Source organism: Berghia stephanieae, chromosome 7, assembly GCF_034508935.2.
Source record: "Berghia stephanieae isolate SIO BIC M18660-M18661 chromosome 7, UCSD_Bste_1.3, whole genome shotgun sequence".
NCBI lineage: Eukaryota > Metazoa > Mollusca > Gastropoda > Nudibranchia > Aeolidiidae > Berghia > Berghia stephanieae.
In genome coordinates, this window is record NC_088366.1 from 65,905,274 (window position 1) to 65,919,119 (window position 13,846).

General features: G+C 42.8%; 1 protein-coding gene across 1 annotated transcript in view; it reads left to right on the forward strand.

Moving 5' to 3' along the window:
- LOC144977672 (conserved oligomeric Golgi complex subunit 4-like) overlaps nt 1-13,846 on the forward strand; it is a 38,790-nt gene that overhangs the window by 8,730 nt on the left and 16,214 nt on the right. Inside the window, exon 12 of the mRNA XM_078923110.1 lies at nt 1,292-1,410. Coding sequence (XP_078779236.1) covers nt 1,292-1,410 — 119 coding nt within the window. The remainder of the gene's footprint in view (nt 1-1,291; nt 1,411-13,846) is intronic.

Sequence of the window (13,846 nt, forward strand, 5' to 3'; positions counted from 1 at the left end):
TTCTTTTCTATTTCCAAATGACTTAATATTGGAGCATTTTTGTGGCGAATGTCATAGCCTCAATAGCACAACCTCATATCTCCTTTCTCGATTGTATGATTAGAGATTGTAGATACTGGTTCATCTCTTTAAACTGCTGTTTTGTTTCTTTTTGTGGTTCTCTGTCCATGCCCTGCAATAAGGCAACTCGGTTTTGCCTATTCCCTGGCTGGTGTTTTTTTCTGTAAGGGAGGCAGTTGGATATGAGAGGTCTTTATTTGTGTATGCGTGTTTTTGGACATATTAATTAATTTAATTTTATATCACATCTCTGTATGACTGTGTATCACTAGTTTCATTGTTGGGGATACAAAACTTCACCAAGCTGCCCTTTTTTTTTCAACGAAATCAACCTGAACATGGACCACTTTATCACACAATACCCAAATACAGATTCAATTCAATTCAAAGGTTTATTTTAGGCGATTTCAATTCAATGCAGGTAAAAAGAAACTACCAAAATAATCAACTAGATAAAAAAATAAATAAATATGAATACATGTATAATCTCTAGATAGACAGAAAAAAAAAATAGATAAATAAGTAAATATATAAATAATTACCATAACTTGACCATAATATATAAAAATGTCAACAGTCACTAACATTGAAAAATAAATCATAGAGCATAGACAATGACAGAAAAACATTTCTAGGGGTAAAAAAATAAGGATAAATAAATAGATAAATAGAAAACCACTTGGAGTATATGAGATGATCCACAAGTGGAGATGTGATGAAAAGGCTCTTAACTCACATTCTCTCACTGTACTCAGGTGGAAAAGAGTACCTGGCTGTTAACAGCATTGACTCTGTCCGAAAAAATGTATTATCGCCTAACAGGTGTCAAGTCCCGTCCTACATGTTAAATGTTGCTGTTGGCCAGGGACCCTTTGTAAAGCGCTTTGAGCATGTTTAGTGGATATTGCGCTATATAAAAGCTCAATTTTTAAAAAATAATTTTTTAGGACATCTACCAAGGATTTCCATTTCCATTTCAAGGCTGCATAGACACCAAATTCCTGTTCAAGAATGGTGCCCAGAAAATACCTGCTGGAGAAGATCCTTGGATAAAGAGCTTAAAGAGGCTGACACACTCATAACACACCTTAGGGCAGGCTATCCCTATGGCTTTGACTTACAACACGTCCTCGTCTTTTGCTACCATTACAGAGGATAAGTGCTATATAAATACAATAATAGTTTTTTGTTGGTTTTTTTTTTCCTTTAAAAAATCATTCATATCATTCAGGAGACAGTAACGAGATTGAGACATTTTTCTCCACCTGTGAACTAAGTCGTCTTGTCCAGGAGGTTATCGGCAGTTACATCACCATGGAGGAATACTTCATGAAGGAGATGATAGTTAAGGTAATGATAAATTACTGGTGGGTTTTCTTGGGTTTTTAGATTATTTTTTTTTAATTAATTTTTTATTTTTGTTTCTTTTAAATATATTTTTAAAAGTTTGCCAACCTTTTCAGTCCAATGTCATGTATCTTTAAAGAAATCAAAATTACACCCTTCCGCCATGACATCATAAGATATCGTCGCCTAGGCATTCCAAGAAGGAATATAGATAACTCATCAAAACAAGATGTCTGATCAACAAGAATCACCCAAGTTGTCCAAGAGAGCAATTTGGGGGTTACTAACGAAAGAGTGAAAATGGAAAGGCTTCGTATGGGAACAAAACAGACAATGGACGTTTCGGGTACAAACCCTTCGTCAGCACAACAATACACAAATAAACGTGGAAAACAAATAAAATATAATGAAAAATAACTTGTATCGTCTGTACTCAATGGTGGTTGCAGTATGAATGAAATGTTAGCGTGGCGTGGGTAGAGGATAGGGTGCCCCAGGGGGGTGATCTAATTGATAAGCAAAGGTCAGCGTCAGGGAACAGAACTTTCCAGACTATAATGGAAGATAAAAGACATATTGGTAGTAGTAGTAGTAGTAGTAGTAGTAGTAGTAGTAGTAGTAGTAGTAGTAGTAGTAGTAGTAGTAGTAGTTGTAGTAGTAGTAGTAGTAGTAGTAGTAGTAGTAGTAGTAGTAGTAGTAGTAGTAGTAGTAGTAGTAGTAGTAGTTAGTAGTAGTAGTAGTAGTAGAACGCTGTAGTGGAACAGTAGGGGGGGGGGGGGGGGTTGGAGGGGGCGAGGTGAAAGGGTCACGGCGGAGGTGGGGGGGGGGGGGGGGTTGTTGGATGAGCGAAGGTCGAATCTTCGCGAAGGAACGATGCGATAGTAAAGTGGAATACACCAATAAATAGATAGATGGATAGGCAGATAGATAGGTAGATGGTCAGAAAAGAGGGGAGAGAAGGGAGAGAGAGAGAGAGAAAGGGTGGAGGGGAGGTGAGAGAGGGCGAGTAAACAGCCGAGTGATAGCTGGGTCTATATGTATATTAATGGATGAAAAAGTGGATGATTGGACACAATGAGAGAGAGCTAGGAAGGTAGATGACTATGAATCGGTGGATAATCAGTAGATAGATAGCTAGCTAGCTAGCTAGATAGATAGATAGATAGATAGATAGATAGATAGATAGATAGATAGGTAGGTAGGTAGAGTTGTACTTTTAGTAGTATGAACAGTAGTAGTAGTAGTCGTAGTATAGTAGTATAGTAGTAGTAGTAGTAGTAGTAGTAGTAGTAGTAGTAGTAGTAGTAGTAGTAGTAGTAGCAGTAGTAGTAATAGTAGTAGTAGTAGTAGTAGTAGTAGTAGTAGTAGTAGTAGTAGTAGTAGTAGTAGTAGTAGTAGTAGAAGTAGTAGTAGTAGCAGCAGCAGTAGCTGTAGTGGCAGAAGTGAGAGCAGCAGTGGTGATGAATATGGGTGACGTTGACATCTAGTGGTGGTCAATCCTGGTGTTGAGTCCGCGTGGAGTCAGTGTTCCCAACAACTTGATCAGGTGAGTTTCCCTACGTCGACGGGCGGAAGTGTCCGAATGGCAAGAACTGAGCACACACACACACGCACACACTGTACATCGCAGTGGTCTGGCAGATTGAAGTGTCTGGCCACTGCTGTGTCTGCACAGTTCGATATGTCACGCAAGTGCTGCACGAATCTGTCACCCAGCCTCTTTCCGGTCTCACCAACGTAAGCAATCCCACACAGGGAGCACGTAATCGCATAGACTAGATTACGGTCAGTGCAAGTAAACGGCCGCCTGATGTCCCAAATCTTGTCTGGAAAGCTGACTCTGTCATACTCCCACAGGTGCCCACAAGTCTTGCAAAGACTCCATCCCATTCAGTCAGATACTCCGCTTGCGGAGACTCTGTCTGGAAGATGATGAATTTGCGCTTCAACGTGATCGCATGCTCGATTTTTTTAGGGGACGGGAATATCCCGAAAGGGTTTTGCTTAAGGCTGTCCGGAAAGCCAGCCTCGTGTCGAGAGAAGCAGCAATGAGGCCTCGCAATGCCAGGAAGCAGGAGACACAGCGTCCCATTTTAGTCCTCACGCATCACCCCCATGCCGATCAAGTGAGGAACATCCTATTGCAGAACTATGGGATCCTCCAGGCGGGCGAAGACACCCACAGAGTTTTCTCAGAACCCCGTTGGTAGCATATCGACGGGATCGTAACCTGAGGGATCTCCTTGTCAGAAGCCGCCTGGAACCCATACCTAGGGATGGACCTAAAGCCAGATCGTGTATGCGACCCCGATGCAAGACTTGTGGGCACCTGTGGGAGTATGACAGAGTCAGCTTTCCAGACAAGATTTGGGACATCAGGCGGCCGTTTACTTGCACTGACCGTAATCTAGTCTATGCGATTACGTGCTCCCTGTGTGGGATTGCTTACGTTGGTGAGACCGGAAAGAGGCTGGGTGACAGATTCGTGCAGCACTTGCGTGACATATCGAACTGTGCAGACACAGCAGTGGCCAGACACTTCAATCTGCCAGACCACTGCGATGTACAGTGTGTGCGTGTGTGTGTGCTCAGTTCTTGCCATTCGGACACTTCCGCCCGTCGACGTAGGGAAACTCACCTGATCAAGTTGTTGGGAACGCTGACTCCACGCGGACTCAACACCAGGATTGACCACCACTAGATGTCAACGTCACCCATATTCATCACCACTGCTGCTCTCACTTCTGCCACTACAGCTACTGCTGCTGCTACTACTACTACTTCTACTACTTCTACTACTACTACTACTACTACTACTACTACTACTTACTTCTACTACTACTACTACTACTACTACTACTACTACTACTACTACTACTACTATTACTACTACTGCTACTACTACTACTACTGCTACTACTACTACTACTACTACTACTACTACTACTACTACTACTACTACTACTACTACTACTACTACTACTACTACTACTACTACTACTACTACTACTACTACTACCACTACTACTACTACGACTACTACTACTACTGTTCATATACTAAAAGTACAACTCTACCTACCTACCTACCTACCTACCTATCTATCTATCTATCTATCTATCTATCTATCTATCTATCTATCTATCTATCTAGCTAGCTAGCTAGCTAGCTAGCTATCTATCTACTGATTATCCACCGATTCATAGTCATCTACCTTCCTAGCTCTCTCTCATTGTGTCCAATCATCCACTTTTTCATCCATTAATATACATATAGACCCAGCTATCACTCGGCTGTTTACTCGCCCTCTCTCACCTCCCCTCCACCCTTTCTCTCTCTCTCTCTCTCTCTCTCTCTCTCTCTCTCTCTCTCTCTCTCTCTCTCTCTCTCTCTCTCTCTCTCTCTCTCTCTCTCTCTCTTTCTTTTCTTTCTTTCTTTGTCCCCCCCTCCCTCTTTTCTCCCTCCCCCCCTCTCTCTCTCTCTCTCTGATTCCCCCTCTCTACCGGTCCGCCTCAAACCAACCCCCCCCCCCCGCCCCTTTTTTTTTTTTTAAATTTTTTTTTTTTTTTTTTAAATTTTTATTTTTATTTTTTTTCTTTTATTAATTTCTCTCTCTCTCTCTCTCTCTCTCTCTCTCTCTCTCTCTCTCTCTCTCTCTCTCTCTCTCTCTCCCTTCTCTCCCCTCTTTTCTGACCATCTACCTATCTATCTGCCTATCCATCTATCTATTTATCGGTGTATTCCACTTTACTATCGCATCGTTCCTTCGCGAAGATTCGACCTTCGCTCATCCAACAACCCCCCCCCCCCCCCCCCCCCCCACCTCCGCCGTGACCCTTTCACCTCGCCCCCTCCAACCCCCCCCCCCTACTGTTCCACTACAGCGTTCTACTACTACTACTACTACTACTACTACTACTACTACTACTACTACTACTATACTACTACTACTACTACTACAACTACTACTACTACAACTACTACTACTACTACTACTACTACTACTACTACTACTACTACTACTACTACTATACTATTTACTACTACCAATATGTCTTTTATCTTCCATTATAGTCTGGAAAGTTCTGTTCCCTGACGCTGACCTTTGCTTATCAATTAGATCACCCCCTGGGGCACCCTATCCTCTACCCACGCCACGCTAACATTTCATTCATACTGCAACCACCATTGAGTACAGATGATACAAGTTATTTTTCATTATATTTTATTTGTTTTCCACGTTTATTTGTCTATTGTTGTGCTGACGAAGGGTTTGTACCCGAAACGTCCATTGTCTGTTTTGTTCCCATACGAAGCCTTTCCATTTTCACTCTTTCGTTAGTATTTTACGATCACCGGCTTCAGGCAGCCCTTACCATTTTCTAATTTGGGGGTTAATAATCTTAATCTTGCTCAAGGAAAAATATGAAAGTGTCTTCAAGCAAAGACCTTTTGGTTCATTACACAATTAAGATTGGTTATAGTAGAAACGATTCACAGATTAGACTACAACTTGGAATCAAGTGATACCGATATTTTCTTGATATTCATTGATGTCAATCTTTCGCGGATCCGAGGAATTCCTCCTTTTTGGAGGTTCCTCCCTTTTTTCCTCGGTTCCTCCCATTTTTCCTCCGTTCGCAAAAAAAAAAAAAACAAACAAAAAAACAAACGAAATTATAATTTAGCGAATCGTTGAAACAACGAAGCTTATTTTTACACATTTTCTTTGCAATATGATGGTGATATCACAAAAAATATAACTGCAATATATACATTAGATTTAAAAAAAAAGTTTTATGTGTTTTATGACTCCTTCACCTGATATTTGAATGGATAATAAATGCTCCCAAATTCATGGGAATTAGTCCCAGATAGCCTTATTTTGGCACTTAAAAAAAAACATTTTCGGGGGTGCATGCCCCCAGACCCCCCTAGTAGGAGGTTGCCTTCGGCAGCCTGTCCCGCCTTTGGGAGGCATGATGAGACGTCGATCATTTTCCTCCTTTTTCTTTTTTTTCTGTTGGCATCACTGGATATTATTTCTCATGATTTCAAGACAATCCTCTGTTAGACAATTTGTTTGATCTCAAGATTCCAATCAAAGGCCGGGATTATGCATGTTAGTGATAATAGTAATGAAATTGATATAATTTTTAAAAAATTAATATTATAATAATAGTAATAAAATGAAATTAAAAAAAAAAAATCTTTTTAATAATAATAATAATAAATTATTATTATTATTATTATTATTATTATTATTATTATTATTATTTATATATTTTATTATTATTATTATTATTATTATTATTATTATTATTATTATTATTATTATTATTATTATTATTATTATTATTATTATTATCATTATCATTATTATTATTATTATTATTATTATTATTATTATTATTATTATTATTATTATTATTATTATTATTATTATAATTATTATTATTATTGACCTGGTGTGAATTTTGAAATAAGCTCAGGAGAAAAATTTCTCTAGAATTCGTAGCATGATGAATGATAATATTTGGGTTACATCCCTTTGCAAGCTGGTTTTATTTTGACATGTAAGGGGAGACAATCGGTAATTCAAGATATCTTTAATAGTTACAAATTCGTTTATGTAATATTTTAAGACGTTTAGTGTAAATAAAAAATATTCACAATCGCAATTATTATATCTTTAATAATAAAAGTTCATTTGAAAAGATATAATGTTCCAATTCGTTTATATTCAATGCCAATCAATTTTCAAACCTCGAAGTAACAGTTTCCTTAAGTGGGGTATATAACGAACAATCGTATTCGGTCACCTGATTATCTACGAAAACGGTAATGGAAGCTTCGTATGAAAAACTAACAAGAGTGATGGTACAAGACCTTCGTACACAACAGACATGACGTTTCGTACACACTTCGTCGAAATAATTTAACGTGGAGTAAACAATATAAAATATAATGTAGAAATTAACTTGTATTCGTTTGTACTTCAATGAGTAGGTTTGGCAGTATGAATGAAATGGTAGCTAGTTGCGCGTGTGGGTTTGACTGCGATATTGGAGCTCGCCTCAGGTGAGGGGTTGTATTCAAATCTATATTCGTTCAATAAGTCTACTAGCCCCCAGAGGAACCGATCTTGTCCAGGACTATGACAGGAAGGTAAAAGTCACAATTTAAATGAGTATGAGTATGTCGTGTATGGTGAATAATTCAGAAAAGTGAGTGGAGCAGGCACTTATGTTGGTAACAACAAGATATGAAGTGAATAGAAAAGTGCCAGAAGACAATAGAGAATAAAAATTTTTTTTCGCGGCGGTGGTGGGGTTTGAACCTGCGACCTTATTGGTACGACAACTCCGCCTGGCAGGTGAGAGCGTGGCTCTACCGTGTGAGCTATCCACGAACACTAAAATATTCGTTTCAAACTCAAAGTCATTACTAGATCCCTCTCTCACCCACTTCTTGAGACCGCCGATTCGTTCGTACACCACCATCGCGAATAATTTTGACCAGCAGTTAAGCTTAATAGCCAATATTCTCAACACAAACATATAACATAGAAACGATTGAGACATTGAGTATGCTCCGGTGTATGGGGTGAATTTTTAATTCAGAAAAGTGAGTGGAGCAGGCACTTATGTTGGTAACAACAAGATATGAAGTGAATAGAAAAGTGCCAGAAGACAATAGAGAATAAAAATTTTTTTCGCGGCGGTGGTGGGGTTTGAACCTGCGACCTTATTGGTACGACAACTCCGCCTGGCAGGTGAGAGCGTGGCTCTACCGTGTGAGCTATCCACGAACACTAAAATATTCGTTTCAAACTCAAAGTCATTACTAGATCCCTCTCTCACCCACTTCTTGAGACCGCCGATTCGTTCGTACACCACCATCGCGAATAATTTTGACCAGCAGTTAAGCTTAATAGCCAATATTCTCAACACAAACATATAACATAGAAACGATTGAGACATTGAGTATGCTCCGGTGTATGGGGTGAATTTTTAATTCAGAAAAGTGAGTGGAGCAGGCACTTATGTTGGTAACAACAAGATATGAAGTGAATAGAAAAGTGCCAGAAGACAATAGAGAATAAAAATTTTTTTCGCGGCGGTGGTGGGGTTTGAACCTGCGACCTTATGGTACGACAACTCCGCCTGGCAGGTGAGAGCGTGGCTCTACCGTGTGAGCTATCCACGAACACTAAAATATTCGTTTCAAACTCAAAGTCATTACTAGATCCCTCTCTCACCCACTTCTTGAGACCGCCGATTCGTTCGTACACCACCACATCGCGAATAAATTTTGACCAGCAGTTAAGCTTAATAGCCAATATCTCAACAAAACATTATAACATAGAAACGATGAGACATGAGTATGACCGGTGTAGGGGTGAATTTTTAATTCAGAAAAGTGAGTGGAGCAGACTTATGTTGGTAACAACAAGATATGAAGTGAATAGAAAAGTGCAGAAGACAATAGAGAAATAAAAAAATTGTTTGCGCGGCGGGGGTGGGGTTTGAACCTGCGACCTTATTGTACGACAACTCCGCTGGAAGGGAGAGCGTGGACTAACCGTAGTGAGCTATCCAACGAACACTAAAATATTCGTTTCAAATCAAAGTAATTACAGATCCCTCTCTCAAGCCCAACTTTGAGACGCGAGTTCGTTCGTACACCACCGGGGGGAGTAGAGGGCGAGTAAACACCGAGGATAGCTGGGTCTATATGTATATAAATGGATAAAAAAGTGGATGATTGGACACAATGAGAGATAGCTAGGAAGGTAGATGACTATGAATCGGTGGATAATCAGTAGATAGATAGGTAGCTAGCTAGCTAGCTAGATAGATAGATAGATAGATAGATAGATAGATAGATAGATAGATAGATAGATAGATAGGTAGGTAGGTAGGTAGGTAGAGTTGTACTTTTAGTAGTATGAACAGTAGTAGTAGTGGTAGTAGTAGTAGTGGTAGTAGTGGTAGTAGTAGTAGTAGTAGTAGAAGTAGTAGTAGTAGAAGTAGTAGTAGTAGTAGTAGTAGTAGTAGAAGTAGTAGTAGTAGTAGTAGTAGTAGAAGTAGTAGTAGTAGCAGCAGCAGTAGCTGTAGTGGCAGAAGTGAGAGCAGCAGTGGTGATGAATATGGGGGAGGTTGACATCTAGTGGTGGTCAATCCTGGTGTTGAGTCCGCGTGGAGTCAGCGTTCCCAACAACTTGATCAGGTGAGTTTCCCTACGTCGACGGGCGGAAGTGTCCGAATGGCAAAAACTGAGCACACACACACGCACACACTGTACATCGCAGTGGTCTGGCAGATTGAAGTGTCTGGCCACTGCTGTGTCTGCACAGTTCGATATGTCACGCAAGTGCTGCACGAATCTGTCACCCAGCCTCTTTCCGGTCTCACCAACGTAAGCAATCCCACACAGGGAGCACGTAATCGCATAGACTAGATTACGGTCAGTGCAAGTAAACGGCCGCCTGATGTCCCAAATCTTGTCTGGAAAGCTGACTCTGTCATACTCCCACAGGTGCCCACAAGTCTTGCATCGGGGTCGCATACACGATCTGGCTTTAGGTCCATCCCTAGGTATGGGTTCCAGGCGGCTTCTGACAAGGAGATCCCTCAGGTTACAATCCCGTCGATATGCTACCAACGGGGGTTCTGAAAAAAACTCTGTGGGTGTCTTCGCCCGCCTGGAGGATCCCATAGTTCTGCAATAGGATGTTCCTCACTTGATCGGCATGGGGGTGATGCGTGAGGACTAAAATGGGACGCTGTGTCTCCTGCTTCCTGGCATTACGAGGCCTCATTGCTGCTTCTCTCGACACGAGGCTGGCTTTCCGGACAGCCTTAAGCAAAACCCTTTCGGGATATTCCCGTGCCCTAAAAAAATCGAGCATGCGATCACGTTGAAGCGCAAATTCATCATCTTCCAGACAGAGTCTCCGCAAGCGGAGTATCTGACTGAATGGGATGGAGTCTTTGCACTTCACCGGATGGGATGACCGATAGAGCAGGTAGCTGTGACTGTCCGTTTCCTTGTAGTGTACAGTGGTCCGTACTCCCGTGCTGGTCAATACAGCCTTGATGTCCAAAAAGTTCACCTCAGAGGTTGAAATCTCATAAGTGTACTCTATGGACGGGTGGAAGGAGTCCATCGCTAGGATGAACCCTTTCAACTGGCTGTGGGTCAATGACGTAATGCCGAAACAGTCGTCAATGTACCTTTTGAACAGCTCGGGGGCAGGTCCGCTATACTGATGGAAGAAGGTTTCCTCAAGGTAGCCCATGAAGAGGTTAGCATATGAGGGACCCATCTTGGTACCCATCGCAACACCTGAGATCTGATGGAAAAATACATCATTGAACTCAAAAGTGTTGAGTGTGAGCACAAGTTCGGTGAGCCTCACAATGCTGTTGCTGGAAATCCCTGGTAATGGATGACGGTCGACGAAATGCCTGATGGCACGCAGTCCGTCAGGATGCGGTATGGATGTGTACAGGCTCTCTAACCTCATCCCAGTTCTCCCAGTTTCTGGAATTAGAATCCAAGTGTGCAATGCAACGACTTAGACTTACCACAGACATCCTTCGCAAACAGATATCCAAATTAACACACACAATCGACACATCCTCCACATGCTTGAGGCATCGTACTTATCATAACCATACACTTTACAAAGCCATTAGGTTATTCATACATTTATGTAATCAACACTACCATGCATGCTTAAATTATGTCAAAACCAGTAAATTAGATGCTCTCTTTCCAAACAGAATTACACATCTTGACGATAACCTCCCTTCTCATTCGGCAACACTCCCATCGGTGGATTCACCCATTGAACCTTCCTCTGGCCCCACTGCTCTTAATGGCACCCATAACCAGCCTGTCACCATTGGTGGTTTGGGAGTCCCTCCAACAGCCGGGGACCAGTCTGGAAGCGATCAATTCACCCCACCCACCAGCGAACCCACCCACGTGATGGATAATGTTGGAGCTATCCCCCCCAGTAGGAACCACAACAACCACCGGCTGGTGGTTTCTGTCCCCCCGACCATCCAGTTGAGCAGTGCAGAGGAATCGGTCTTAAGGAAAGGTCTCAAGTTCATCCCACTGCGAAGAACGTCCGACCAGTCCCGCATTGAGTCGGATGTACGTCGCTTCATGCGTATTTTACGCTTGAAGTATCACTTCAAAGATGATGAACGTGACCATGACTATGACCGTGACCCTGAGGATCCGTTTGCCGCTTTCTCACGACGTAAAAGAAACTGGACTCCTAGTCCTGGCAAGTCCCCTACACTCGACCTGTTTATCCAGACTTGTCTTAGACAGATAGAGGCACTACGACCCACACCTATCAAGAGGTCTAACCTCACCCGTCTTGAATGGGCTGCCGTACGATCACTTAGATCACGTAGTGATATAGTGATCAAAGCGGCTGATAAAGGAGGGGCCGTGGTTGTTTGGGACGCTGAGCTCTATAGAGCTGAGGGCCACAGGCAATTGAGTGACCAGATATTTTATGAGAAAGTGACTTCGGACCCAACACTTGCTAACAACACCAGAGTCCACCAGACAATCCAGTCTTTGGTATCGCAGGGAGAATTACCTAGAAGGGCAGAGGTCCTTAAACACGACCCCAGCGACCTAGGTAATCCATGTTTTTACATGCTCCCTAAGATACACAAGATCCGGGAATTGTCTGACACTCCACCTGGAAGGCCGATTGTGTCGGCTATCTCGTGCCCCACTGAGAAGGTATCGCAGTTCCTTGATGCGGTATTTCAACGTATAGTTCCCACCCTGCCATCGTATATCAAGGACACTAACCATGCTCTTGGTGTCATTGACGAAATTCGATTCCAGGATGAACGTCCACGGCTGATTTTCACCATGGATGTGAAGGCACTGTACACATCCATACCGCATCCTGACGGACTGCGTGCCATCAGGCATTTCGTCGACCGTCATCCATTACCAGGGATTTCCAGCAACAGCATTGTGAGGCTCACCGAACTTGTGCTCACACTCAACACTTTTGAGTTCAATGATGTATTTTTCCATCAGATCTCAGGTGTTGCGATGGGTACCAAGATGGGTCCCTCATATGCTAACCTCTTCATGGGCTACCTTGAGGAAACCTTCTTCCATCAGTATAGCGGACCTGCCCCCGAGCTGTTCAAAAGGTACATTGACGACTGTTTCGGCATTACGTCATTGACCCACAGCCAGTTGAAAGGGTTCATCCTAGCGATGGACTCCTTCCACCCGTCCATAGAGTACACTTATGAGATTTCAACCTCTGAGGTGAACTTTTTGGACATCAAGGCTGTATTGACCAGCACGGGAGTACGGACCACTGTACACTACAAGGAAACGGACAGTCACAGCTACCTGCTCTATCGGTCATCCCATCCGGTGAAGTGCAAAGACTCCATCCCATTCAGTCAGATACTCCGCTTGCGGAGACTCTGTCTGGAAGATGATGAATTTGCGCTTCAACGTGATCGCATGCTCGATTTTTTTAGGGCACGGGAATATCCCGAAAGGGTTTTGCTTAAGGCTGTCCGGAAAGCCAGCCTCGTGTCGAGAGAAGCAGCAATGAGGCCTCGTAATGCCAGGAAGCAGGAGACACAGCGTCCCATTTTAGTCCTCACGCATCACCCCCATGCCGATCAAGTGAGGAACATCCTATTGCAGAACTATGGGATCCTCCAGGCGGGCGAAGACACCCACAGAGTTTTTTCAGAACCCCCGTTGGTAGCATATCGACGGGATCGTAACCTGAGGGATCTCCTTGTCAGAAGCCGCCTGGAACCCATACCTAGGGATGGACCTAAAGCCAGATCGTGTATGCGACCCCGATGCAAGACTTGTGGGCACCTGTGGGAGTATGACAGAGTCAGCTTTCCAGACAAGATTTGGGACATCAGGCGGCCGTTTACTTGCACTGACCGTAATCTAGTCTATGCGATTACGTGCTCCCTGTGTGGGATTGCTTACGTTGGTGAGACCGGAAAGAGGCTGGGTGACAGATTCGTGCAGCACTTGCGTGACATATCGAACTGTGCAGACACAGCAGTGGCCAGACACTTCAATCTGCCAGACCACTGCGATGTACAGTGTGTGCGTGTGTGTGTGCTCAGTTTTTGCCATTCGGACACTTCCGCCCGTCGACGTAGGGAAACTCACCTGATCAAGTTGTTGGGAACGCTGACTCCACGCGGACTCAACACCAGGATTGACCACCACTAGATGTCAACCTCCCCCATATTCATCACCACTGCTGCTCTCACTTCTGCCACTACAGCTACTGCTGCTGCTACTACTACTACTTCTACTACTACTACTACTACTACTTCTACTACTACTACTACTACTACTACTACTTCTACTACTACTACTTCTACTACTACTA